Source organism: Ammospiza caudacuta, chromosome 19, assembly GCF_027887145.1.
Source record: "Ammospiza caudacuta isolate bAmmCau1 chromosome 19, bAmmCau1.pri, whole genome shotgun sequence".
Classification (NCBI taxonomy): Eukaryota; Metazoa; Chordata; class Aves; order Passeriformes; family Passerellidae; genus Ammospiza; species Ammospiza caudacuta.
Window position 1 is genome coordinate 10,738,170 of NC_080611.1, and position 27,607 is coordinate 10,765,776.

Consider the following 27,607-nt stretch of genomic DNA (forward strand, 5'->3'; position numbering starts at 1 on the left):
TTGCCGAGACTGCTCTGGCATGTTTAAATTATAAAGTTGGGTTTATTTAATTATGTGCCAGGCTGCAGGTTACCTGTTGAGCTTCCAGGAAAGGAGGTAGTGAGCCAAAAATGCTTAAAAACCTCCATAAAACCTCACACATGATGAGGCTTAATCCCTCTAATCTGGTGCAGCTTTACATGAATAAACGCAGCAGGATTATTATTAAAATATTCATATTTCCATGCTACTGCAAGGTTTTCTCTGTTTAATTGTACAGAATATCTCAGTTTTTGGTTGTTTTCACTTAAAGATTGAAAGAAATTTAAGAACTGGAGGGTGGGATGGAAGAGGTTAACTAGAAAAATTTTTTAACATAATCTTTTAAAATAATAATTTTTAACATATATTTAATTTTTTTAAAATTTAAATATATGTTAAAACATATATTTACATATATTTAATTTTGTTTCTTTTCTAAGAACAGAAAAAGAAATTAAATATATGTATATGTAAATTTATGGAGGTTTTTAAGCATTTTTGGCTCACTACCTCCTTTCCTAGAAGCCTTTTCTTTACATATATTTAATTTTTTTCTTTACATATATTTAATTTTTTTTCCTTTTATAAGAAACAGGTTGTAGCAAACACTCACATACCAGAAGGCAGTGTCATGGAGTCCCAAAATTTTCAAGAACTCCTTCAGCTTCCTCTCCTTTTCTGCCACGATGTGAATTGCCAAATAATACCCAAAGGGGGAGAATGCAATCACCAGGTAAATTAAAATGATTGCACGAGGGAAATTATCAATTTCCACCACTGCAGCCTCTCCCATAACCATGGCTCTGGTCAGATCCAGCTGTTCCCAGACAGAATGGTTTGTTTTCAGCTGGAAGAAAGAGGAGGAAAAGTTATTCTGACATTTTTCCTGAGTTTTTAGCCCCATCCCAACCACTCCACCCCAGAGATCTGGAGAGGCCCAAACTTTCCTGACCCCAAATTCCAGGCCAAAAGCAAGACTGGAAAACACCTGAATGCCTGGGGATAAAATGAGGAAATGTGGAATTTAAAAAGATGGAATTTGCTGCCACCATGAGCAGCATGAGGGGAGGGAAGCTGGGGAAATTGCTGAGCAATAGTGACACCAAAATAATAAATTTTGCAGGTAAATTCTGCAGCCCCTGCTTGGAATGGCATTTTGGGATGAGAATTTGTGTTCTGAGGAAGGTTGTGCGGGATGTTCAGCATCTCTGGGATCCAAATGGAGACAAAAATCCTCAGAATCCAACCCAAGAGGATTGGGGAAATCCTGGACAAAACAGTCCTGGACAGAACATGGCCAAACCCACCCCAAAACTTCTGCCTTTTCCTCAGATCCCAGCTGGGATCTGGCACAGCAGCTCCAGGCAGATTAAGGAGACTGGGCAGTCCCTGGATCTGCCCTTTTTTTGGGATGAGGATGGGATTTTATGGGATTTTCCCAGTGGTACCTGGACAGAACAGTCCTGAACAAAACAAGCAAACCCACTGGGAAACTTCTGCCTTCTCATCAGATCCCAGCTGGGATCTGACACAGCATCTCCCAGGACTGACAGATAGATAAAGCAGCCCCTGGATCTGCCCTTCCTTGGGGTGAGGATGGGATTTAATGGGATTTTGTGGGATTTCCACAGAATTAATCACAGAATCACAGAATCCCCAGGTTGTCAGAGCCCTCCAAGCCCATCGAGCCCAGCCCAGCCCCAGCCCCTCACCCAAGCCCTGGCCCCCAGTGCCCATCCAGGCTTTGTCAAACACACCCAGGGATGGGGACTGCACCACCTCCCCGGGCAGAACATTCCAGAACTTTATCCCCCTTTCTGTCAAACACTTTTCCCTGCTCTCCAGCCTGTATTTCCCTTGGTGCAGCTGGAGCTGTGTGCTCTGGCTGTGTCAGTGCTGCTGCAGACAGAGCCCAGCCCCAGCTGAGCACGGGCACCTTTCAGGAGCTGTGAGAGCGATGGGGGCACCCCTGAGCCTCCTTTTCTCCAGGCTGAGCACCCCCAGCTCCCTCAGGGCTTCCTCACAGGGGTTTTGTGTGTTCCCAGCCCTATTTTATGGGATTTTTTGGTGGGCTTTGTGGGATTCCTCACCTGGATGATGGCAGCATCAATGCAGGCCTGCAGGGCTGTGAACCCCGAGCTCCAGTAGGTCACGGACTCGCAGCTCTTGCGCAGGTTGGAGCACGTGGCTGCAGGGAAAACAGGGAATCATCATCCTCAGGAGCCCTTCCATGCCACAGTTCCAGGATAAAATCCCAAAAAATTGAGTTACGGCTGCACCATTCCCTGATAGCAGCACCAGTGAAACCCACAAAACAATATATGCAACACCAGGCCAGAAAAAAGGAAAATATGGGATGATTTTCCAGCTCATTCCCTTGCAGATTTACCTCTGGATTACCATTACTATCTGGATTTACTATTAAATAGGGAATCATCATCTTCAGGATCCCTTCCAAGCCAGGCCATGCCACACTAAAAACCCAAAACATTGAGTTACAGCTGCTCCATTCCCTGATAACACCACCAACAATCCCCACAAACCAATACATGCAACACCAGGCCAGAAAAGGCCCAAAAAATGAAAATTTGGGATGATTTTCCAGCTCATTCCCTTGCAGGTTTACCTCTGGATTACTATTACTATCTGGATTTACTATCAAATAGGGAATCAACATCTTCAGGAGCCTTTCCATGCCACAATTCCACGTTACAATCCCAAAACATTGAGTTACAGCTGCTCCACTCCCCAATAACACCGCACACACCAATACACCCAACACCAAGCCAAAAAAAAAGCAATACAAAGGAAAATGTGGGATGATTTTCCAGCTTATTCCCTTGCAGATTTACCTCTGGATTACTATCTGGAGTTACTACTAAATCATCATCTTCAGGAACCTTTCCATGCCATAATTCCACAATAAAATCCCAAAAAACTGAGCTAGAGCTGCTCCACTCCCCAATAACACCACCAACAATCCCCACAAAACAACACACACCAAACCAGGTCAAAAAAAACCCCAAAAAATGAAATTTTGGGATGGTTTTTCAGCTTGCTTCCTGCAGGTTTACCTCTGGACTCGGTGTAGATGGAGGACATGGCGATGGAGTCGTGGAACCTCAGCTGGTAGGACATGGGGTCCTTGAACACCACCCCCACAAAGTTGGAGGGCTTGAGGAAACTCGCCTCCTCCAGCTCCTCCTCACTCAAATACTCCTCAGTGATGAGGCCTGGAAGCATTAAAATAGAAATATAAAATAAAATTATATATATAATATATATATATATATAATATATATTATATATATATTAATATATATATATAAATTATATTAATGTATAATATATTATAATATATATATTAATATATAATATAGTAACATATAATATATAATATATATCTATTATATATTATAAAATATATATAATATATATAATAAAATATAATACATATTATATATATTATTATATAATATATATCATTATATATTATATATAATACAATCTTATTATTATATATAATAATATATTATTATATATTATTATATAAATATATATTTATATAATTTCACATATATTATATTATATATCATATATATTATATAAATATGTATTATATGTTTATTATATATTATAAAATAAAAAATAAAAAATTATAATATAAATATTATAAAAACCAGCACAAAAACCACCAAACCAGCAAAAAGCCCTGTAACTAGTAAAAAAAAAAACCCAAACCAGCAAAAAAACACCCAAAACAACAACAACAAAACAAAAACTAAATCCAGCAAAAAAACCCTAAAACCAGAAAAAAAACCCCAAACTAAACCCAAAATCCTAATACCAAGAAAAAACCCTAAAACCATCAAAAAACCCATAAAACCAGCAAACCCCCCCCAACCAATAAAAATCCTAATACCAAGAAAAAAACCCTAATACCATCAAAAAACCCCCATATAACCAGAAAAAAAACCCCACCAAAACCAACAAAAAAACCCCAAAACCAACCAAAAAAATCCCTAGAAATCAACAACAACAACAAAAAAACCCTAAAAATCAACGAAAAAACCCCAGTCTTTTACATTCTCTCCTCTGAAAAATTCAGATTTTTCGTATTACGCTCCCATTGCATTCCCCCTTCAAACACTGAGTTTCCCCCTCAGAATTCCAGCATGAAATATGGGGGAAAAAAAATAAGATTTAAGGTGTGAATACCATCCTCAAAGTTATTAAAAGCCATTTCATGATCTCCCGAACCAGGAAACAAAACCAGCAAACAAAAAATCCAAACCAAGAAAAAAACCTAAAACAAGCAAAAAAAAAACCCCCAAAGCCAGCAAAAAACCACCAAACCAGCAAAAAGCCCTATAACTAGTAAAATAACCCCCAAAACCAGCCAAAAAACCTGAAAACAACAAAAAAAAACCCCGAAAACCAGAAAAAAAAGAACCCAATCAATAAAAATCCTAATACCAAGAAAAAATCCTAACACCATCAAAGAAACCCCATATAACCAGTCAAAAAACCACCAAAACCAACCAAAAAAAAACCCTAAAAATCAACAAAAAACGCCCAAAACCTTCACATTCCCTCATCTGAAAAATTCAGATTTTTCCTATTAACAGCACCACCAACCTCCCCCTTTAAACACTGAGTTCCCCCTTCAAACACAAGGCCCAGAATGAGATAAGAGGGGAAATAAAAAACATTTCAGGTGTGAATACCATCCTCAAAGTTGTCAGAAGCCACTTTCCTCATGATGTCCCGAGCCAGGGCTCTGGGTGGCCCAAAATCAGCAAGAAAACTCAAAAATCAGCAAAAAAAACCCAACCAAAAAAAACCCCACCAAAACCAGCAAAAAACCCCTATAATTAAAAAAATAACCCCCAAAACAACCAAAAAAACCCCCAAAACAGAAAAAAACCCCTAAACCAGCAAAAAACCCCCAAACCAAAATTCTAATACCAAGGAAAAACCCTAAAATCATCAAAAAAACCATAAAACCAGAAAAACAAACAAACAAACAAAAAAACAAACCCCAAACCAACCAAAAAACCCCTAAAAAATCAACACAAAACTCCCTAAAAACCAACAAGAAAACACCTAAAAATCAACAAAAAAATACCCAGCACCTTCACATTCCCTCTTCTGAAAAATTCAGATTTTTCCTGCTACAGCACCCCTGAGTTCCCACTTCAAACACAAGTTCTAGAATGAGATAGGAGGGGGAAAAAAATAAGATTTAAGGCGTGAATACCATCCTCAAAGTTGTCAGAAGCCACTTTCCTCATGATGTCCCGAGCCTGGGCCGTGGGGGGGGTGTAGCCAATGACAAAATTCACCAGCACCGAGGGGTCCAGGGGGCCCAGGTCTGTGTTGGGCACCTCGTCATATTTCCTGTGAGGGTGCATCATGCTCATCAGGATCAGCCAGAAGAGGAAAAACAGAGGGAAAAGCACCTCCTGTGTGGAAAAATTGGAATATTTTGTAATTTAGTGTTATTAAGGGTCATAAAAATTCAATATATGCTCGTTACGATCAGCCAGAATGGGAGAAGCCAGAAGGAAAGCGCCTCCTGGACAAAAAAAAAATAATTCAAATTTCAAAAAAAGAAATTCAATATTTCAAAAACATATTTCAAAATTTAGTATGTGAAAGGGTCAAAAAAATTCATTATGTACTCATCAGGATCAGGAGAACAGGAAAATCATTGGGAAAAGCACCTCCTGCACCAAAAAAATTGAATATTTCAAAAAACCTCATCATATTTCCTGTGAGGGTGCATCATGCTCATCAGGATCAGCCAGATGAGGAAAAACAGAGGGAAAAGCACCTCCTGTGTGGAAAAAATTTGAATATTTTGAAATTCAGTATTTTTAAGGGTCATAAAAATTCAATATATGTTCATTAGGATCAGCCAGAATGGGAGAAACCAGAAGGAAAGCGCCTCCTGGACAAAAAAAAAAAAAAAAAATTTCAAATTTCAAAAAAAATATTCAAAATTTCAAAGAAATGTTTCAAAATTTAGTATCTGAAAGGGTCAAAAAATTCATTATATACTCATCAGGATCAGCAGAATAGGAAAAATAGTGGGAAAAGCACCTCCTGCACCAAAAAAATTGAATATTTAAAAAAACCTCATCATATTTCCTGTGAGGGTGCATCATGCTCATCAGGATCAGCCAGAAGAGGAAAAACAGAGGGAAAAGCACCTCCTGTGTGGAAAAAATTTGAATATTTTGAAATTCAGTATTTTTAAGGGTCATAAAAATTCAATATATGTTCATTAGGATCAGCCAGAATGGGAGAAACCAGAAGGAAAGCGCCTCCTGGACAAAAAAAAAATAAAAAATTCAAATTTCAAAAAAGATATTCAAAATTTCAAAGAAATGTTTCAAAATTTAATATGTGAAAGGGTCAAAAAATTCATTATATACTCATCAGGATCAGCAGAATAGGAAAAATAGTGGGAAAAGCACCTCCTGCACCAAAAAAAAGAATATTTCAAAAAAACCTCATCATATTTCCTGTGAGGGTGTATCATGCTCATCAGGATCAGCCAGAAGAGGAAAAACAGAGGGAAAAGCACCTCCTGTGTGGAAAAAATGGAATATTTTGTAATTTAGTGTTATTAAGGGTCATAAAAATTCAATATAGGCTCGTTACGATCAGCCAGAATGGGAGAAGCCAGAAGGAAAGCGCCTCCTGGACAAAAAAAAAATAAAAAATTCAAATTTCAAAAAAGATATTCAAAATTTCAAAGAAATGTTTCAAAATTTAATATGTGAAAGGGTCAAAAAATTCATTATATACTCATCAGGATCAGCAGAATAGGAAAAATAGTGGGAAAAGCACCTCCTGCACCAAAAAAAAGAATATTTCAAAAAAACCTCATCATATTTCCTGTGAGGGTGTATCATGCTCATCAGGATCAGCCAGATGAGGAAAAACAGAGGGAAAAGCACCTCCTGTGTGGAAAAAATTTGAATATTTTGAAATTCAGTATTTTTAAGGGTCATAAAAATTCAATATATGTTCATTAGGATCAGCCAGAAGTGGAAAAACAGAGGAAAAAAAATTGAAATATTTTAAAATTCACGAAAAAATTGAGTATTTTAAAATTCAGTATTTCAAACAGTCAAAAAATTAATTATGTGTTCATTAGGATCAACCAGATTAGGGGAAACCACAGGGAAAGCACTTCCTGGCCAAAAAATATTTATATATTTCAAAATTTAGTATCTGAAAGGGTCAAAAAAATTCATTATGTACTCATCAGGATCAGCCAGAACAGGAAAAACAGTGGGAAAAGCACTTCCTGGATGAAAAAAAAAATGGAGTATTTAAAAATTCAGTATCTGGAAAGGTCAAAAAAACTCTCATGATATACTCATCAGGATCAGCCAGAACAAGTGAAACCACAGGGAAAACAGTTCCTGGACAAAAAAAAATGGAACTATTTCAAAATTAAGTATCTGAAAGGTCAAAAAAGCTCTTTATGTACTCATGAGAATCAGCCAGGAATGGAAAAATAGAGGGAAAAGCACCAAAAATTGGAATATTTAAAAAAACCTCATCATATTTCCTGTGAGGGTGCATCATGCCCATCAGGATCAGCCAGAACAGGAAAAACAGAGGAAAAAACACCTTGTCCACCAAAAAACATGGAATATTTCAAAATTCAGCGTTTCAAAAGTTCAAAAATACACATCATATACTCACGAAGACCAGGAAAAATAGTGGGAAAAGCACCTTCTGCACCAAAAAAAATGGAATATTTCAAAAAGCTCATGACATTTCCTGTGAGGAGCCCCTCACCTGCACACTGCTCTTCTTGGTCCTGCACTTGATCAGACAATTCTTGAAGAGCAGAGCTCGGGTTTGCCTCCACACTCCTGCCTCCCTTGGAGCTCCTGGGGCCATTGTCTGGGCTGCTTTCAGGAGAAAAAATACAAATTTTTAATTAAATTATTTTTAATTAAATAATTTTCCAAGCTGAGCCGGGCAGCCGCAGCGTTCGGCAGCTCTGGTTTGGATTGCCACGGAGAGGTTTCACTTTCAGTTTTTCATTTTTTAATAACTCCTGATACACATCACGTGTCTGACACTGGGAACTGGGAATGGGAGAGACTGGGAATGGGGAATGGGAGAAATTGGGAACTGGGAATAGGAGAAAATAGGAATTGGGAATGAGGGAAACTGGAAATTGGGAATGGGAGAGACTGGGAATGGGGAATGGGAGAAATTGGGAACTGGGAATGGGAGAAAATAGGAATTGGGAATGAGGGAAACTGGGAATTGGGAATTGGGAATGGGAGAGACTGGGAATGGGAGAGACTGGGAATGGGGAATGGGAGAGACTGGGAATTGGGAATGGGAGAGACTGTGAATGGGAGAAATTGGGAATTGGAAATGAGATAAACTGGCAGGTGGGATTGGGAGAAATTTGGAATAAGAGAAATTGGGAATGAGAGAAACTGGGAAAGAGAGAATTTGGGAATGGGAGAGACTGGGAATGGGAGAGACTGGGAATGGGAGAGACTGGGAATGGGAGAGACTGGGAATGGGAGAGACTGGGAATTGGGAATGAGGGAAACTGGGAATTGGGAATGGGAGAGACTGGGAATTGGGAAGTGGAGAAACTGGGACTTGGGAGAAATTGGGAACGAGAGAAATTGGGAACGAGAGAGACTGTGAATGGGAGAAATTGGGAATTGGAAATGAGAGAAACTGGCAGGTGGGATTGGGAGAAATTTGGAATGAGAGAAATTTGGAATAAGAGAAATTTGGAATGAGAGAAACTGGGAAAGAGAATTTGGGAATGGGAAAAACTGGGAATTGGGAATGGGAGAGACTGGGAATGAGAGAGATGGAGTGGGAGAGACTGAGAACTGGGAAAGAAAAATTGGGAATGAGAGAATTTGGGAACTAGAGAAACTAGGAATGAGAGAGACTGGGAATGAGAAAAACTGGGAATTGGAAATGAGAGAAATTGGGAATAAGAGAAATTGGAAATGAGAGAAATTGGGAATGAGAGAAACTGGGAATGAGAAACTGGCAATTGGGAATGAGAGACATTGGGAATGGGAGAAGCTGGCAGTGAGAGAAATTGGCAATGAGAGAAACTGACAACTGGGAACCAGAGAAATTGGGAATGAGAGCTATTGGGAACTGGGAATGAGAGAAATTGGCAGTGAGATAAACTGACAATGAGAGAGACTGACAATTGGGAATGAGAGAAACTGGGAATGCGGAAATTCGGAACAAGAAAGCTTGGGAATGACAGAGATCGGGAATGAGAGAAACTGGGAACGTGGAAATTCAGAACAAGAAAGCTTGGGAATGACAGAGATCGGGAATGAGAGAAACTGGGAATGTGGAAATTCAGAACAAGAAAGCTTGGGAATGACAGAGATCGGGAATGAGAGAAACTGGGAATGTGGAAATTCGGAACAAGAAAGCTTGGGAATGACAGAGATTGGGAATGAGAGAAACTGGGAATGTGGAAATTCGGAACAAGAAAGCTTGGGAATGACAGAGATCGGGAATGAGAGAAACTGGGAATGTGGAAATTCGGAACAAGAAAGCTTGGGAATGACAGAGATCGGGAATGAGAGAAACTGGGAACGTGGAAATTCGGAACAAGAAAGCTTGGGAATGACAGAGATCGGGAATGAGAGAAACTGGGAATGTGGAAATTCAGAACAAGAAAGCTTGGGAATGACAGAGATTGGGAATGAGAGAACCTGGCAGTGAGAGAAATTGGCAATTGGGAATGAGAGCAATTAGGAATCCATCTGGGAATTTGGGCTGAAGGTGCCCCAGGACGCCTTGGAGCCACCCCAGGCAGGACTCGGAGCTCCAGCCCAGCTCCCTGGCCCTGAGTTAAGCCAGGCTCATTCCCATTTCCCCAGGGCACCCCAGTGCCAGCAGTGCCTGTGCAGCAGCACTGGCAGCAGCAGGGCAGGCAGAGCTGCCCCGGGGCCAGCTGTGCAACGGGCTGTGAGTAACCCCATCCCCTGCTGGAGCACAGCCAGCACCACTCACTGCTTGCTCCTCTTTAACCTCTTCATCACCCCCCAGGCTGCACGTGGCCCCGGGGGAGAGGAGAGAGAAACGAGATTAATTAATAAATGGGATGGAATGGGAAATGCTCTGCCAGGAGATAACCACACGTACCTGGGGAGGGATGGAGGCTGCACGGGCTCCTCTCTGCTGGGTTTCCCACCCTTTGTGCTGCCTGAACTGGGCAGTCAGGGCTCAGCGTCCATCTCCCTCTGCTTCCTCAGCCAGGAACGTTGGGACATTTCACCTGGGAGGGTGAGAAACAGCAGGAGCTGCTCAGAGGGGACAGTGGCACAAAGGCACCTCCAGCAGCACCAGGGACAAACTGCGGGGTTTGGCTTCTCTGCCTCTGTCAAGGACTGAAGCTCTTGAGGTGGTATTTCGTGCTCAGACTCAGGTGTTTATTTCTTACATGGATAAGAACAAAAAAGATAAGAAATAAAGAATCTTTTTTCTTTCTTATCCATATTTCCATCTTTATTTCTAATATAGATAATTTCTGATCCATATTACAGTCTCACAAGGGGTGAGTTATGAAGTATTTCACTAATGAGGCACAAAATAGCTATAACTACCTTTCTCTAAAAGGTCTTTTAAGGATAAACTGTCCAATTAAGAAATGACACCTCAATTATTTTCACTTTTAACCCAACAACCAACCACCCATGGCCTGCAATGGGGACTTTTTTATCCAATTACACAAAACCACCCAAACCCATGGAGAAGAAGGTGAAGAAGAAGGAGCAGCCTCTGCCCTAAAATCTCCATCTTGCTTTATATATATATTACTGTATTTTAAACCCTTAACTCTAAGTTTTCCCCCCTGTGATATCACACACTTCTAACCAACTCCACACCCACAATCCCAGTGCTATTAATCAATTTTGGAAGCTTCTCCACAGCCTCAGGTCAATGCAGAGTTCTACTGGGGGTCAGTGCCTGCCAGCACAGAAAGTCTCAAAGTCTCAGCATCCAAAACTCCAACAAGAAACTGAGTAATCCCTCAACCCTGCAGCCAAAACACAGTGGAAAATATGGAATTTATCCATATTTCAGCCTCCCAGCACTCCTTCCAGAGGCTGATGCTGCTGGTGCCTGTGCAGAGCTCCGGGCTCTCAGTTATCTGTCAGACACCACATGGCCCAAACTTCCTTCCCTGGCTGGGTCCTAATGGGGAAATCTTTTTTTGGAGCACAGGCACCACCTCAGGAAGCTCCTCAGATGTCAGCACCACTATAAATACACAAATATTTTATACACAGAGCCTGTCTGAGCATGGGAGGGGTGAGAGGAGGGGAAAGGGGCTAAAAGGAACTGAATTCTCATTCCCAGGATGGCTCTGGGGTCCTCCATGGAGCAGAGACCCCACAAGGGATGTGGGATTCAATTTCTGGGAAGGAATCCCACCTCCAGCCTGGAGTGCTGCCCTCACACTGAGACTACTCCAAAAATTAAAAATAAAAAAATATTTTGCCTAAAAAGAAAAAAAAAATCAAACTACAAAATGCTTCAACACCAAGCTACAACAGTAACCAAGCCCTGAAGGAAAAATGAGTACAACTCCTCTGCATATTTTCAGGCAAAAAAACCTTTCCCAGTGACAGCAGAGTGTTTGAAAAATAATCAAAAGCAGCAGTTCTTGCTTACAGGTCATGAAAATCACTGTGCCTCTCCTCTGCTCACAGCATGCCCTGCAAGTGCCACTGTTTGCACATTCCAAGAGCATTCCCAGGAATGAAACAACACCAAGGGTCGTCCTCAACACAAGGGTCTGACCCAGGAACCCTTTCCCTCAGCCACAATATTTTAATTAATTAATAATTATAATTATAACATTAATAATAATATTATTAATGATAATAAAACAATATAATAATAATAATAATAATAATAATAATAATAATAATAATAATAATAATAATAGTAGTAATAATGTTTTCATTAAACTCCCAAACCTGGCAAAGACGATTTAACAAGATTCAATCATCACTGCCAGTTACTGTTTTTTCTCTAATTATTTTCCATCCACTTCCAAAACCCAAAACACTCCCACATCTCCACTGGAACTCTGCCATGCTTTCATTTACGTCAGCCAGGTTGGAGGAAGGGTCATTTGAAGAATGTTAATTAATTTTTCATATTACACCTGCCACCTCCATGTAGGCTACAGAACGATGAAGGACACTGAAGAAGCATCACTTGAAGGGTGAAAAATTGTATTTGGGGGAGGAAAAAAAACAAGCAAAACCCTCTTTGAAACTCCAGATGAAGGAAAGGAACACAGAGGATGAGCAGAAAAAGCTGGCAAGGCATTTGAATGGATTAATAGCAGGAAAAATGGAGATAGGCCGTGAGGATCCTCCTCAGCTGAGGCCCTGCCTTGTGATTTGTGCTGCTTTGGCAAGAGGGTGACACACAAACCCTTGTGGGCATCTCAATCACAGCCATGCCAAGGGAACGGCTGGCTCTGGGCTGTAATTCCACATCAGAGATGCCAGTGCTTCTCAAACACTGCTCAGCTGATCCTGGGAAGCTTCCCTTCCTTCCCTTCCCCTTCCCTTCCCTTCCCTTCCCTTCCCTTCCCTTCCCTTCCCTTCCCTTCCCTTCCCTTCCCTTCCCTTCCCTTCCCTTCCCTTCCCTTCCCTTCCCTTCCCTTCCCTTCCCTTCCCTTCCCTTCCCTTCCCTTCCCTTCCTCACAGGGTAACTTGGTGCTGCTCAGCACGTTTGCCTTGGCTCTCCAGCCAAAAACAACCCCCAAAAACCCCAAAAACCCAAAGAAAACCAAACAAGAAGTGTGTCTGCCACAGCTAAACGAGCTGTGGCTCGAGGCAAAAACAACTCATGAGTGAACAACCCCGTGGAACAGCAGGAAAATGAGATTATTGATCTTGCTGCTACAAGGCAGCAGCCGAGCTGGTCCTTCAGCAAAACTCTGCTGTGCTCTTCACATTATTGAAATTGTGGCTACAACAACATGTAATAACATAAATGCTTTATGGTAAGTTTAAAAAATGGGCTGAATTGTCTCCCTTTTCTGAATTTTCTCCCTGGTCCGAATTTTCTCCCTGATCTGAATTTTCTCCCATATCAGCCCCAAGGGGAACCCCTGCCCTGTCTGGGGCTGCAAATCCCTTCCCTCCAAACTCATCCCTGATTCCCTGTGGGGACAAGGAATGACACAGGGCAGAGCCGGGTCGGGCTGTCCCTGCACGGCTCCTGCAGCATCCTCAGCATCCTCCTGCATCCCTGAACATGTTCCTGCATCCCTGAACATGTTCCTGCATCCCTGAACATGTTCCTGCATCCCTGAGCATCCCTGAGCATCCCCAGCAACCCTGAGCATCCTCCTGCATCCCTGAGCATCCCCAGCATCCCTGAGTATCTCCTGCATCCCTGAACATCCCTGAGCATCCTTGAGCATCCTCTGAGCATCTCCAGCATCCCTGAGCATCCTCTGAGCATCTCCAGCATCCTCCTGCATCCCTGAGCATCCTCCTGAATCCTTGAGCATCCTCTGAGCATCTCCGAGCATCCCCAGCAACTCTGAGCATCCTCCTGCATCCCTGAGCATCCCCAGCAACCCTGAACATCCTCCTGCATCTCTGAACATCCTCTGAGCATCCCCAGCATCCCTGAGCACCCTCCGAGCATCTCCAGCATCCTCCTGCATCCCTGAGCATCCTCCTGCATCCCTGAACATCCTCCTGCATCCCTGAACATCCCTGAGCATCCTCCTGCATCCTTGAGCATCCTCTGAGCATCTCCAGCATCCTCCTGCATCCCTGAGCATCTCCTGAGCATCCCCAGCATCCCCGAGCATGCCTGAACGTCCCCGAGCATCCTCCCGCATACTACTGCATCCCCGAACATCCTCCTGCATCCCGGCAAATCCCTGAACATCCCCGAGCATCCTCTGAGTACCCCCAACACCCCTGAGCATCTCCTGAGCATTTCCACCATCCCCGAGCATCCCTAAGCACCTTCTGAGCATCCCCAACACCCCTGAGTATCACCGAGCATCCCTGAGCATCCCTGAGCATCCCCAGCATCCTCCCGCATCCCCAGGGCGCCGCAGCCGCGGTTACCCCGCGTGTCTCGCAGGAAGGGCACTCCTGCATTCCCCCCGTCCCCGTTGCCCGCTGTGGCTCCCCGGCACTGCGCTTTTCTCACCGCTCAGCGCGCAGCCCCGCCGGCCCCGCCGCCCCAGCCATCGGCACCCGCGGGTAATGACGCGCACCCAGGTACGGCCCAACTCCTCCTCTTCCTCTCCGCTCCTTCCCCTTCCCGTCCCTCCCGAGCCCGAGGGGCCGGGCCCGGGCCCTGCCACCGCCCCCCGGCCCGGGACCGCCCCTCGGCAGCGGAGCCGAACCCCCCGATAACCCCCGAACCCCCCGAACCCCGCCGGTACCCCCGGTACCCGCCGAACCCTGCCAGTACTCCCCAGCACCCTCCGGTATTCCCTGGTACCCTCCGGTACCCGGCGAACCTTGCCGGTACCCCCCAGTACCCTCCGGTCTCCCCCGGTACCCCCTGAACCCCGCTGGTACCCCCCGGTACCTCCTGGTACCCCCCCAGTACCCTCCGGTCTTCCCCGGTAGCCCCCGAACCCCACCGGTACCCCCCGGTACCTCCTGGTACCCCCCAGTACCCTCCGGTCTTCCCCGGTGCCCCCTGAACCCCGCCGGTACCCCCCGGCATCCCTCGGTACCCCCCAGTACCCTCCGGTCTCCCCCGGTGCCCCCTGAACCCCACCGGTACCCCCCGGTACCTCCTGGTACCCCCCAGTACCCTCCGGTCTCCCCCGGTACCCCCTGAACCCCGCCGGTACCCCCTGGTACCTCCTGGTACCCCCCAGTACCCTCCGGTCTCCCCCGGTACCCCCCTGAACCCCGCCGGTACCCCCCGGCATCCCTCGGTAGCCCCGGGCCAGCCCGCAGTGCCGGACCCCTCCCTGCCGCTGCCCTTTCTCCCCTGCCGGACAGCCCCGATCCAGGGGCCCCCTTCCCTCCCCTCCCGGGGGCTCGGGACCCCTTCCCTCGCAGGGACACTGCTCCCCAGGGACCCCTCCTCTGAGAGACCCCCCCTCTCCAGGGATCTGCTCCTCCCGGGGCTCCCACGCTCCTGGCGACCCCATTGTCCGAGCACCTCCTCATCCTCCTCCCAGAGACCCCTTTTACAGGGACCCCCTCCTCCAGGTTCCCCATTCCTCCTGAGGACCCCCTTCCCAGGACCCCGTCCTATCAGTGACCACCTCTCCTGAGGACTCCATTCTCTGGGTAATCCATCACTGCCCTCCCAAGCACCCCAATCTCGGGATGATCCCCCCTTCCCAGGGACCTCCATCCTGCAGGTGCCTCCCTTCAAGGGACCCCCCTTTCAAGGATTCTTTCCCCTGGGTGACGCCATTCCTCCCGAGGACCCCTTTTCCAGGGACCCCATCCCCTCTGAGGACCCCTTTCTCATGACCCCATCCTCCAAGTGACCCCATTCTTCCTGAGGCCCTTTCCCAGGTGACCCCATCCCTCCTGAGGACTCCAATCCTCCAACCTCTGGGTGATCCCTCCTGCCAGGGACCTCCATCCCTCCCTTCTCAGGATTCTCTCCTCCAGCCCCATCCTGATGCCTCACCAGCCCTAAAATCACCACCAAAGGAGATGAAAATGAGGAAAAAAGTGAGGAAAAAAGCAATTACCGTTTATTGAAGGTCCTCCAGGCAGGCTTATGGCAGAATACACAAGTGGTACAGGCCTTTGACACTTTTATAAGTTTTATAAGAGTCCCCAATTAGAAGTACAGTTAATGAAGGAGTTCCCCTGTTGGTTCAGCCCCCTGCTGAAGCCTCCCCCTTGCTTCCAGCCCCACATTGTATCGAAACACATGGGAAAGTGAAATGGCCTTGGCTGGCTGAAGAAACAAAATTAGAGCAGCACTCCAGGAATGTGTTTGTCTCACAAAGCTTTGGAGTTAGCTGAGAAACTAAATAATTATACAACAACAGCCAACAGAGCCACAAATACAGGAAAAATACATAAAAAGCAAAAATCTTTGGGCATTAATCCCTCCTGAGGGCTTCACTCGCAGGGATCCCATCCTCCAGGTGAGCACCTGTTCCAGAGACCCCATCTTTGTGTGGCCACCCCTCCCAGGGACCCCCATCCTCCAGGTAACCCCCTCCTCCAAGGGATCCTCTCTTCCAAGGTTTCTCTCCTCCTGGGCATCCCATTTTCTCTCTGGCCGCCTGTCAGGATCCGTCCTAGTGGACAGATGACCTGATGGTTCGTAGGAGTGACCTCAGAGTGCAAAAACCAACACGGTACAAGGGGGTTTGCAGTGATAATCAAATCAAATGCAGTTTTATTGAAATAACTACAGCAAAAATGTGATAGAGGGATTAAGGGAGAGAAAAAGAGAGAGAAAGAGAGAGGGAAGGAGGGGGGATATAGCTACCAACGCAGAGACGAAGTCCTTTGGTCCAGTTGAGGATCCGCCTGCTACGCTGGGGAGATCTCAAAGGCTCCAGCTAACTCAGAGGTTTTTATTATTGAAAATTGTGAGGGGGAGGAAACAGATACAATAGGGAACAGATGTAACAGGTAGTCCATGTTCTCAGTTCTTTTTCTTGCGCACACAGCTGGCTCAGGCACTGGCTGAGGAGATCTTCTCCACATTTACTGGAAGTGATGTGTTTGCATCAATAAACCTGTGGCTAAGCACAAGGATGATGCATTTGCATCCTCTGCAGCCCAGATTGCCAGCAGGAATTCAGAGCACCTCATTTTGAGGCCTCCCTTTTTCTGGGAGCTGGAAAGAGGCTGAAATAAACTGTGCAAAACCCAAATTGCTCCAGTGTTTACTGCTCCAACTGCAGCTGCACCAAACTGCAGAGGGTCCTTGGTCTCTCTCAAAGCAATCAGCTCCTGGACACCAAAAATATCCTGATATTCAGACCCAGGGCATCATTAACAAGTACAATTTATCCCTGGATTTAAAGGAAAGGGCTCAAAACCAGCTGAGAATTGCAGCATTTTGCATCCCTAGAAGCGATTATGCAAAATTCAGTTCTTTAGGAGTCAGGTTTGCTCACACCATGCAGAACAGGGTTTTACGCCACGCCCTCATCCCCCTTCTGGAACAACATCCAGGCTGGCTCAGAATAAAATTTCATAAAAGAAATTTCAAACTTGGCCTAAGACTTGGCACAAGGAGTCCCAGCCCAGAATAGATTTTTACGGGAAGTTTGAAACCTCTGGGGGAAAAAAACAAAAAAACAAAACCAAAAGCTTTAAAGTGAAGCATCAAGAGAGCTCAACAAGAGCCATGGCAGCAGTTCAGTGCACAATATATACATTGTGTGCAATGCATATAGAATGCCATAATTACACCCAGATGGGTACAAACATAGATTCACTCTGGCCATGAGTAATACCTCATGATTGCAGAAAAAAGAAGCCAAATGCCTATTTTAAGTCAGCAGAGTTTGAGGGGGGAAAATGTGACCTCTCCCCAATGGGGATGTGACAGAAAATGAGAATTTTTGTCAGCGCCACTGTTGTGTGTGGCACCATGCCCTGGTCCTGCAGCCACCTGCCCACCTCCAGCTGTGCTCCCTTCCCAGTGGTTTTCCTGGCTGGATTATTGAATATGATTTCCTGCTTTAAAAAAAGCTCCTGGCTGGTTCTGCACTGCAGCACACTCCAGATATCCATGTCAGTTAAAGGAGGAGATGTTTCCGGCTGCCATCCCAAAAAAAAGATCCCTTCAGACAGAGGTGCCACCTCTCCTTGTTTAGCACTGGAGCTGCTCAGCCTCGTTCCACCATGTTTTAGAACATTTTTGTAGTGGCGGAAAAGATGCCTTCAGTTTTAGATTTCATATGTTCCAGGTTCTGTGCTGCTTCAGTGTGTGGGGCTGGGCTCACATCAGGGCATGCTGAGCTCTGTGCACAGAGCAGGGAGACAAAACAATTCCTGCTCCAGCTGGGCACCAAGGACAAATGATCCAAATCTCAGCCCAGGAGCACAAACCCCGTGGGCTGGAGAGAGAAAAACAAGCAGGGTGGGACTGGATGGGCTAAAGCTGGGATGGGACAATGAACTGCAAGGTGCAAATGGAGCAGAGCTGATCCAAGGGAGAGACCCCGTGCCCGGCCGTGCATTTTGGGGCCATTTTGGTTCACCTTGGGTGCAGCCCTAGCTGGGCTCTTGTGCTGCCCAAGGTGGATCCATGGAGGAGATGCTTTGAATAAATCTCTGCTTTATTCTGTAACTCTGCCCAGCTCTGTTCAGCTCAGCCTTCTCAAGGCATCAGTTCCTCCTCTTTTTCTCTCTCCCTGGCTGCTGGTAAGGCCTCTCCTTCTGTCCCTCAATATCCAGGTTTCTCCTTGCCTTGCACACTCCATACGGAGAATTTTAAGGCTGGCTGGGACCCCAGCATTGCATCCACCTGAAAAAATCATTCTGCATCCCTGGGGATCCAGAGCAACGAGCAGTTTATGACTGAACCCTTGACTGAGTTGTTGAATGAAGCTGCTGAAGAAAGGGGTGGCATGAAGGAGCTGGGCACAAACAGCAAGAAACTGAGTGCAAAGGGCAGAGCAGTGCCTTGAGGTGAAACCCTGCCCCAAATCCCAAATCCCAAATCCCAAACGCTGACATCTTCTAGGAGTGAGGGGTGCAGGGGAGTCAGGGGAGGGCTGAGGCCACATCTCCTCACAGCCACCCACCAGTGATCCATGCATTGTCACCCAGCAGTGTCACCCAGCAGTGTCACCCACCAGTGACCCACACAGTGTCACCCAGCACTGGGCACTCAAACAATGCCAGCTGAGTGAGCTGCAAATATTAAAGCCAGAGGAGCTGAAGGGTGATGGATCTGACCCCAAAGATGGAGCAGCCAGCCAGGGGGGCTGAGGGTGATGGATCTGACCCTAAGGATGGAGCAGCCAGCTGTCCCTGCAGGGCTGAGCAGGCTCAGGGCAGTGCTCAGAGCCTGCAGCTCGGGATGTGACCCTGAGAATGCACAGACACAAAAGGGCTGGGGCTGAGGGCTGCTCTGAGTGCTCCCAGGTGCCCCAAGGATGAATTTGGGTTCATTTCTGCAGCAAAGCAAACCCAGAGTGTGTCATACACAGAGAGGGCACAAAGGAGCAAATGCAAACACTAAAATACCCAGCAGTGTTTGCAGCATTAAACCCACACCAGCAGCCAAGGAAAAAGCACCACGCTCAGCTCTGCCCAAAGTGGGACAGAGGGATGGGACCTCTGACTTTCTGCAGCAACACAGAAAAAGGTGACCACAAAAAGAGATGTGACTGGTAAAATTTCAGGTTTTTTCTAAGAAACAAAACCATCCCCAAGTGCAGGAGTGCAAGGCTCAGAGGGAAGGACAAGCAGTTAAAGACAGGCCATGTAAAAACTCCTTTTCCCCCAGTCCCAGATCAATGATTTTAGAATGATGAGGCTGCTTTAGTTCACCTGTGCATTCATTGCATATTTTTCTAAAAATGTAAAATTCCTACCTGGTTTTCCAGCTCTGTCCCTCCTCTTTAGGTTACCACACACAAACATCACCCTCACCCCTCCTGGAAGAGCATGCTTGACTCATCACTACTGTCCAGCCAGATTTATGGCTCTAAAACCTTCTCATTACTAAGCTGAAAGTCATTTTTATTTACTGGCCTCTGCCTCTTTTATGAGCTGCATGTGCTTCTTGGATCATTTTATCCTCTCAATTCAGCTCTTCAGCTAAAGAGAGATTTTACCAGCATCCCACCCTGTGTGTGCTGGGGCAGCACAGTTTGTTTAACTTCTGAGAATTCCAACTTCTCCTGGGTTTTCATCCATCAACTCAGGAAAAACTGGGAGTTGAGGGCTGCAAGAGGAGGAGGAGGAGACCGAGGAAATTCAGACAAAAGGTAAGATGGGGCTGAACTGCAGGGGCTGTGTTTGGCTTCAAATTCCTGCAGGCTGCAGCTCCCGGGGAACAAAGGAATGCAGGATATCAGCAGCCCCTGAGGAGCAGATGGTGCTGCTGCCATCAGCACAGCTCATTGTTTCTCACCTCCTCCCCAGCATCTGCACCCTCTGTTTGCTTTGGGTTTGCTTCCAGCTCCTGGCCCAGACATCCCTTGGGAGGGTCCCTCATCCCAGCTGGGAGAACTTCCTGCACTTTATTCATCCTCTGCAGCAGAGAGCCAGGGCCTTTGGGGTCATTATTCCAATTATTTTGAATTTCCAGCTTGTTCCTGTACTTTGGGAGCATTAGGGAATGGTTGCATTCTCTTGTCCAGCAGCTCTGTGGGGACTGACCCCTACCTGAGCTCAAAAATAATGAGAAATTTCATGAGGTTCTGTGCAGAGGATGGGATCACACTTGAAAATGTCATTGTCTCATTGCCTGTCACAGGACAGACCAAGCCAAACTTCTGTACACTTGTTCCAAATTATCCTTCCTTCCCCGTTGCCATGAAGGAGAGGATGGCTGGGAGCAGAATAATCAAATAAAAACATAAACCAGAACCAAAGAAACTGAAATAGCCACTGGATCCTTCAGCACAGGAACTGCTGGAGCCTGTCCCATCCCATAAAGTTGGATCGCCAAGCTGCTCTGCTTGGTTTCTCCATTTGCAAAGTGCATTGATTTGGGAAAAAACAGGGCTTCTGTCTGTCCCTGCACAGGGCTGTGATCCAAAACACCCAACAGCTTCAGAACAAAACCTGTGGTGCCTCCCTTCCCACCTCATGACATGCTGGGAGAATCCTGATTTAAGCCCCAAAACCTGGTTTTGGTGTTCAAGGATGCACCAGGAGGCACCACAGGTGTTCTGGACAGTTTTGCTCCTTTCCCACCACCTGTAACAGCTGAAAATCCCACCTGGGCAGCATCTGGGTTTCCCAAAGCATTCCTTGTGAAGGGAGATGGAGCAGGGGCAAGCACCCCCCTCCCCAGAGAGATGGGACAGGGAAACAACTCTGGCAAAGCTCCTGCAAGGGGAAGCAGGAGAATTTGGGGGTGCTGGAGCTCACTGCTGTTGGTGGGGTGAATTTCTGGCCCAGGAGTGAGTGCTCACACAAACGCTGACACTGAAGCCTCCAATTGTGCTTTCCTGGACAAACCCAGCACATGACTGTGCTTGCCTCCCGAGCTCCCTGATCAAACCAAGGCTGGGAACAGCCTGGTGTCTAAAACAAACAACATTTCGGGGCAAATCTCCTGTTTACAGACAGAGGGGAGATTTTTCAGCAGTGACACCACAGAAATTGCTTGCCCAGTTTCTCAGCGGCAAATTCATCCCTTGGCAAGGAGTGAGTTGAGAGGGGGAATAAATAAATCAGGACTCATAGAAAATTCAAACTACAGTAGGCAGGGAGTTAAGGCCAGATGCAGATGTAGAAGTTTGAGCTCTTTAGTCAGCTTTGCAATAACCTTTCCTTTCCTTTCCTTTCCTTGAAATTTCCTTGAAATTTCCTTTCCTTGAAATTTCCTTTCCTTTCCTTGAAATTTCCTTTCCTTTCCTTTCCTTGAAATTTCCTTTCCTTTCCTTTCCTTGAAATTTCCTTTCTTTGAAATTTCCTTTCCTTTCCTTGAAATTTCCTTCCCTTCCCTTCCCTTCCCTTCCCTTCCCTTCCCTTCCCTTCCCTTCCCTTCCCTTCCCTTCCCTTCCCTTCCCTTCCCTTCCCTTCCCTTCCCTTCCCTTCCCTTCCCTTCCCTTCCCTTCCCTTCCCTTCCCTTCCCTTCCCTTCCCTTCCCTTCCCTTCCCCTCCCTTCCCTCTGTTCATGGGCCTTTGGAAAGCGTGATTTGAAGTGGTTGGAAGCAACTTGAAACGGTTTTAAGCAATTTTAAGCGTTTTGAAGCGACTTGAAGCGGTTTCAATCGGTCTGAAGCGATTTTAAGCGGTTTGAAGCGGTTTCAATCCGTTTGAAGCGGGCGAACCCGCCGCGCTCTCCGCGCCCCCTGCCGGCACCTCAGCAGGCGGGATGCGAGGCCGCGGGACTACATCTCCCATGCGGCCCCGCGGCGGCGCCGCGCACGCGCAGTGCGGTGCCCCCCCCGTGCGCGCCGGAGGCCGGGGCGGCCGCCCCGGCCCATCATGTAGGTGCAGCCGCGCCGACCCCGCGCCAGCCGCGCAGGGACCCCCCCCCCCCGCTCCCCCCGGCCCCGCCCGGCCCGGCCCGGCCCGGCCCGGCCCGGCACGGCGCGGCCCGGCGCGCCCCGAGCCCCGCGCCGCCCAGGCGGGAGCGCGCGCGGCGTTCCGGGGGGGGAGCGCGCGGCTCGCATCTTTTGTGTGTGTGTGGTGTGTGTGAGCGCGCCGGGCGGCTCGCCCCTCGGCGGGGCCGCGCACGGGGGGACGGCTCTTTGTGTGCGCGCGCCCTGCCCCCAGCCCGCCGGGGGACAATGTCTCAGCCCCGAGGTGAGAGAGCGCGCGTGCACGTGCAGCCGCGGGTGGATGCGCGCGCGTGCAAGGGCCGCGCGTGCATGCACGTGCACGTGCACGCTCGTGCACGCGTGCACTCGCTCGTGCAACTTGCGGTGGCGGGGTGGGGGGGGGGAAGCTGGTGCGCGCGCGCGCGTTCCCTTGTGCAACTTGCGCGTTCCCTTGTGCAAGCGCGCGTGCAGCTGCGTGTGCGCGTGCATGTGCGTGTGCGTGTGCATGCGCGGGTGCATGTGCGTGTGCGTGTGCATGTGCATGCATGGGTGCGGGTGCATGCGCATGCATGGGTGCGGGTGCCCGCGAGTTTGCACGCCCGCCTTGCCCGGGGGTCACCGCTCACGGTGCAGCCTCCAGTGCTCGCAGCTCCCGGTGCAGCTCCCTTTGCACCCCCGGTGCAGCCCCCGGTGCAGCCCCCGGTGCAGCCCCCGGTGCAGCCCCCGGTGCCCCTCGGCCGCCTTTGGCACGGCCCGGAGCGAGCGGGGGGTGTTGCAGCAGCAGCAGCTGCAGCCGGGGCTCGGCGCGGGGTTAAAGCAAACTTTTAAACAAGTCCGCGAGGGAGATGAAAGGTGAAACTGGAGTGGAGTTACCGGGAATTAAATATATACCTATGTTTCCATGGGAAAGTATTGTTCTCGTGCCAGCGCTGAGATCATTTTCCACCCTTTTCTCTCCCCCCTTCTCTCTTTTAATATTTGGTAACTTTTGGTCACACCAGCACGCCCCGAGCGTGCAAAAAAGGCAGGAATGGAGCGTTTGGAAGTGCAGGAATTGGGTGTTTGGGAGCTGCAGAAAGGCAGGAATGGAGCAGTTTGGAGCTGCAGGAATTGTTTAGGAGCTGCAGAAGGGAAGAAGTTGTGAATTTAGGAGTTGCAAAAGGGCAGGAATTGTGCATTTTGGAGCTGCAGAAGTTGAGAATTTCAGAGTTGCAAAAGGGCAGGAATTGAGCATTTTGGAAGTGCAGAAGTTGAGAACTTAGGAGTTGCAAAAGAGCAGGAATTAGGCATTGTGGAGCTGCAGAAATGCAGGACTAGAGCATTTAAGAGCTGCAGGACTGAAGCATTTAGGAGCTGCAGAATGCAGAAATTATTAATTTAGTTGCAAAAGGGCAGGAATTGGACATTTTGGAGCTGCAGGAGTTGAGTATTTTGGAACTGCAGAAGTTGAGAAGTCTGGATTTGCAAAAGAGCAGGATTTATGCATTTTGGAGCTGCAGGAGGTGAGTATTTTGCAGCTGCAGGAGTTGAGAATTCAGGATTTGGAAAGGGGAGGAGTTAAGCATTTTGGAGCTGCAGAAGTTGGGAGGTTAGGAGTTGCAAAAGGGCAGGAATTGGACATTTTGGAGCTGCAGAAGTTGAGAATTTCAGAGTTGCAAAAGGGAAGGAATTATGCATTTTAGAGCTGCAGGAATTGCACATTTTTCAGCTGCAGAAACTGAGCATTTTGGAACTGCAGTTGAGAACTTAGGAGTTGCAAAAGGGTAGAAATTGGGCATTTGAGAGCTGCAGGAATTGTGCATTTTGGAGCTGCAGAAGTTGAGAATTCAGGAGTTGCAAAAGGACAGGAATTGAGGATTTTGGAGCTGCAGGAATTGATGATTTTGGAGCTGCAGAAGTTGAGCATTTTGGAGCTGCAAAGTTGAGAGTTTGGGAGTTGCAAAAGGGCAAAGCTGAGCATTGAGGAGCTGCAGAAGGGCAGGAGTTGAGGCCTGAGGAGCAGCAGGAGGGGCTTTGGGAAGGGGACAGCAGTGATTTATTTCTGCCAGCGTGGTGGTGGTGGTGGTGGCAAAGAGAGAGCTGGCTCTTTGCTCTTTGCTTTTTAACTCGCTGCTCATTCCTGCCTGCCTCTGCCTTGTGCCCTTGCAAGGGCGGGGGGGCAGGCTGGGAGGAGGTGGAGAATTTCATATTGCAAAAATGCTGCGGGAATGCAACAGGGAGAGAGCTTTAAGGAGGAGTAGCTGTGGCCATTCATTGTGAAAATCCCTGCCTGTGACACAGACGCAGCTTTTGGAAGTGCTTGGGGTGGATGTTGCAGCTTGGCTCTCGCTGCATCCTGCAGCTCTCACGCATATTTGGGATTTTGGGGGTGACAGGAAGCGTGTGGCCTGGCAGGAGCAGGTCCCAAAGTGGGTTTGGAGCTCGTGTTGTGTTTATTTATTTATTTATTTATTTATTCAAACTAACCCTTCCACAATAATCCTTGCAAGGCAGGACGTTGGGAATGAGGTGCCTGCACAGCTCTTGCCACACAGCTTTCCTTTGTAAAAAGAAAAAATGTAAAGTTGTTGTATAATTTATTCCTAATTTGGGTTTGCTGCAGTCATCTTTTCCAGCCGAGCAGGGGAATTGTAAAAGTTTCCGATGCAAAGAGCCAAAGGAGTTTGATAATGCAGGATTGAACCCAGGGGTACCCAGAGCCCTCTGCCACTGCCAGGGCGGGACAGGGGGTCCCCAAAAAGCCTGGGGGTGGCAAAGGCTGAGCGTGCAGAGTGGTGACACCCAGGGAGCTGTGCTGGTGGCCCTGCAGAGTGCTGAGTGTCCCCCAGCAGGGCCTTGTACCAGGAAAAGGGAGGATGGAAGTAGCCAACCCACAAAACATGATCTCAATGAATGGCATCATTCTTGACTCCCTTTGCCGCCCTCCTCGCTGCCTGCAGCACCAGTGCCTGCATTCCTGGCACAGATGACTTTTCCAAGCTCAGCTGTTCGGGCCCAGCTTTTGCTCAGGAAGGGGTTTCAGCTCTGGGCTCTGCAGCAGAGGTGTCGTTCTTTGGGATAAGCTGAGTTTTTGGGATCAGCTTTCATGTGCTGCACAGGAGGTTCCTCAGCAGCTCTGTGGAAAGTACAGCCCAGCGCCTCAGCCAGCTGCTGAGCCCTCTCCCTGCTTTGAATCCTTTCCAGAGTTGTTCTGAGAATTTGCCAGAGATTAATTTTTTTTGGTGCAGCGTGGCAGGGGGAACATGTGAGCAGCAGAGTTGTTCTTGCTCCCTGCAAGGAATCCCACCTGGTTCAGGGAGACCCTACCTGTGCTGTGCAAAAAAATGGGGGGGGATTTGCTTCCTGCACAGTCTAAAGAGTAAAACCCCCTGGAATTCAGGAAAAAACACTTTTCTTCTGGCTTTTTTTGCAGCAGGAATGAGCAGCATTGTGCTGGTGGCTCTGAGCACCTCACCTGCCCCTGAGGGTCCACCCAAATACAAAACTCACCTGAAGTCAGAGACACCCTGCATTTCACCCTGTGCTTGTTCATTCCCTCTTTCAAGCTGCAGACTGGTGTTATTTGTTTGATGTAGCGGCTCACAGCAAAAATCAGCTTTTCCTGAGCCCAGCAGGTTCCTGCAGCTTGTTCCTCACCTTTGGAGATGGGGCTGCTCTGGCCAGGAGGGCCTTGGTGTTGATGGGAGCTCAGAAGTTGAATCCTTGCCCAAATCCAGCCCATTTGGCTGTCATGACTAATAGGATATTATTTTGGAAGAGGAGGGGGGGGAAAAAAAAAAAAAGAGGAAGTCCATATTAATTTCAAGCCAAGCACAGTTTGAGGCTGTAAATCTGGACTCTGGTGACAGCAGATATATTCAGGAGTCTCCCAAATTCCTTGCAACGGGGGGAATTATTCCCTGGCAAAGCCCACATGGGAGCAAACACCTGCAAATATGCAGATTTCTCCATTGCAGTGAGAAAAGGGAAGGGGGAGCAGCACCCAGGAGAGCACTGATTCATAAACACACTGAAATGATGCTTGAACTAAGTGTTGCTGCCTGTTGGTCTCACACCTGAAGCTCAGGCTCTTGTTTCAAACACAATTTTCAGCGCTCCAGCTGCAAAGGGAAGCTGAGATTGTGAGCAGCACGTCCCACGTGATGCTGGCTGAGCGTGCACCCCATGGACTTTGACCAAAGGCCTGCACCTAGTCCAAATACCAGAGTTTTATGTGAAACACTCATGTTTTCCCCAGCCAGAGTCTCAGTGGAGCAGCTGTAAAGCTGAACTATTCTTTGTTGTTGGGTTTTTTTTTGCAGCCCTAGGTAGGTGGCAGGTTGTTGCTGGTGGAGGATTAACCTGCAGGCAGCTCCTGTGGGTTGTGCAATGTGAATTTTGCCTCATCAGCACCAGCTCAGCTTCTCCCCACTCACACACTGCCATGACACAGGCACTTGGCACGGTCAGCCGGGTGCAAGCCTAGCAAAGCCTGGACTAGCAGCAGATTTCAGCTGCAGCTGATGATTTATTCTTAATTAATTTTTTTTAAGGGTGCCCTGTTGAATTAGGTTAAGTGCTGGAGGTGCCTGTGTGCCTGCTTTGGGTTAAGAGAGGGGACAAATATTTATAAAGAGGTTTAAAAACCTCCTGCAGTGCCAGGCTGGAGGAATTACCCAGCTTGGGAAGAGGAAAATGTGGCTGGAGGTGAACCAAAGCTGTGCCCAGGTGAGGGCTGAGACACCTGGGTGAGCCCCTGCTCTGCCCTCAGGAGGTGTTTGTCCTGTCCCCATGTCCCAGCATGTCCCAACATGTCCCAACACCACTGCTCAGGCCAGCAGCTGCCACCCAGCAACATATTTAATATTTAAAAGCTTCAACCAGGAGCAATTCTAGCAATAAAAGCTGCAGGAAGACGGGAGCAGAGAGCTGAGTGCTCCTGCCAGGCTCCTCAATGCTCCTTTTTATTGTGGTGTTTAAGTCCCCAAAACCTGGGGGCTTCCTCAGGGCTCAGTTCCCTCTACTGACACATCCACGAGCTGCTGAGGTGGAGCAAATGATGCTCTATGAAAACCACAGGAGTGATTGGAGAGATGAGACTCTTCACATGGAACATGGTCACAGCAGGTTTGAGATTTTGTGTTGAAAATACACAAAGTGATTAAAAAGTTGCCTTTTCCCCCCAAACAGTGCCTGTGTCTGTTGTCACTTGGGCTTTTCCTCTTGCTGCAAACAACTGTGACAGCCCCTCTCCAAAAAGGACTGAAAACCAACACACCTGAAAAAAGCTGGAAAAAGAAGAATAGTGTGGGAGTTGTGTTAGCACAGGAGTGGGGATGCTTCTCCAGCCCTCTGCAAATGCCCTTGGAGGCCCAGAGCTCCTCAGCCTGGTGG

At 47.5% G+C, this 27,607-nt stretch overlaps 2 protein-coding genes across 3 annotated transcripts in view; one reads left to right on the forward strand and one right to left on the reverse strand.

Moving 5' to 3' along the window:
- Positions 1-14,302, reverse strand: part of ABCA5 (ATP binding cassette subfamily A member 5) — a 43,106-nt gene extending 28,804 nt beyond the window's left edge. The window contains exons 1-7 of the mRNA XM_058817399.1: positions 14,260-14,302; positions 10,204-10,336; positions 7,843-7,955; positions 5,282-5,486; positions 3,096-3,254; positions 2,112-2,209; positions 639-868 (exon numbers count right to left, since the gene is read on the reverse strand). Of these exons, the coding sequence (XP_058673382.1) occupies positions 639-868; positions 2,112-2,209; positions 3,096-3,254; positions 5,282-5,486; positions 7,843-7,947 (797 nt within the window). The 5' untranslated portion in view covers positions 7,948-7,955; positions 10,204-10,336; positions 14,260-14,302. The remainder of the gene's footprint in view (positions 1-638; positions 869-2,111; positions 2,210-3,095; positions 3,255-5,281; positions 5,487-7,842; positions 7,956-10,203; positions 10,337-14,259) is intronic.
- An 8,085-nt stretch (positions 14,303-22,387) lies between these two features.
- Positions 22,388-27,607, forward strand: part of MAP2K6 (mitogen-activated protein kinase kinase 6) — a 53,195-nt gene continuing 47,975 nt past the window's right edge. For both annotated transcript variants that reach the window (XM_058817121.1, XM_058817120.1), the window contains exon 1: positions 22,388-22,499. In XM_058817121.1, the coding sequence (XP_058673104.1) occupies positions 22,484-22,499 (16 nt within the window). In that variant the 5' untranslated portion in view covers positions 22,388-22,483. The remainder of the gene's footprint in view (positions 22,500-27,607) is intronic.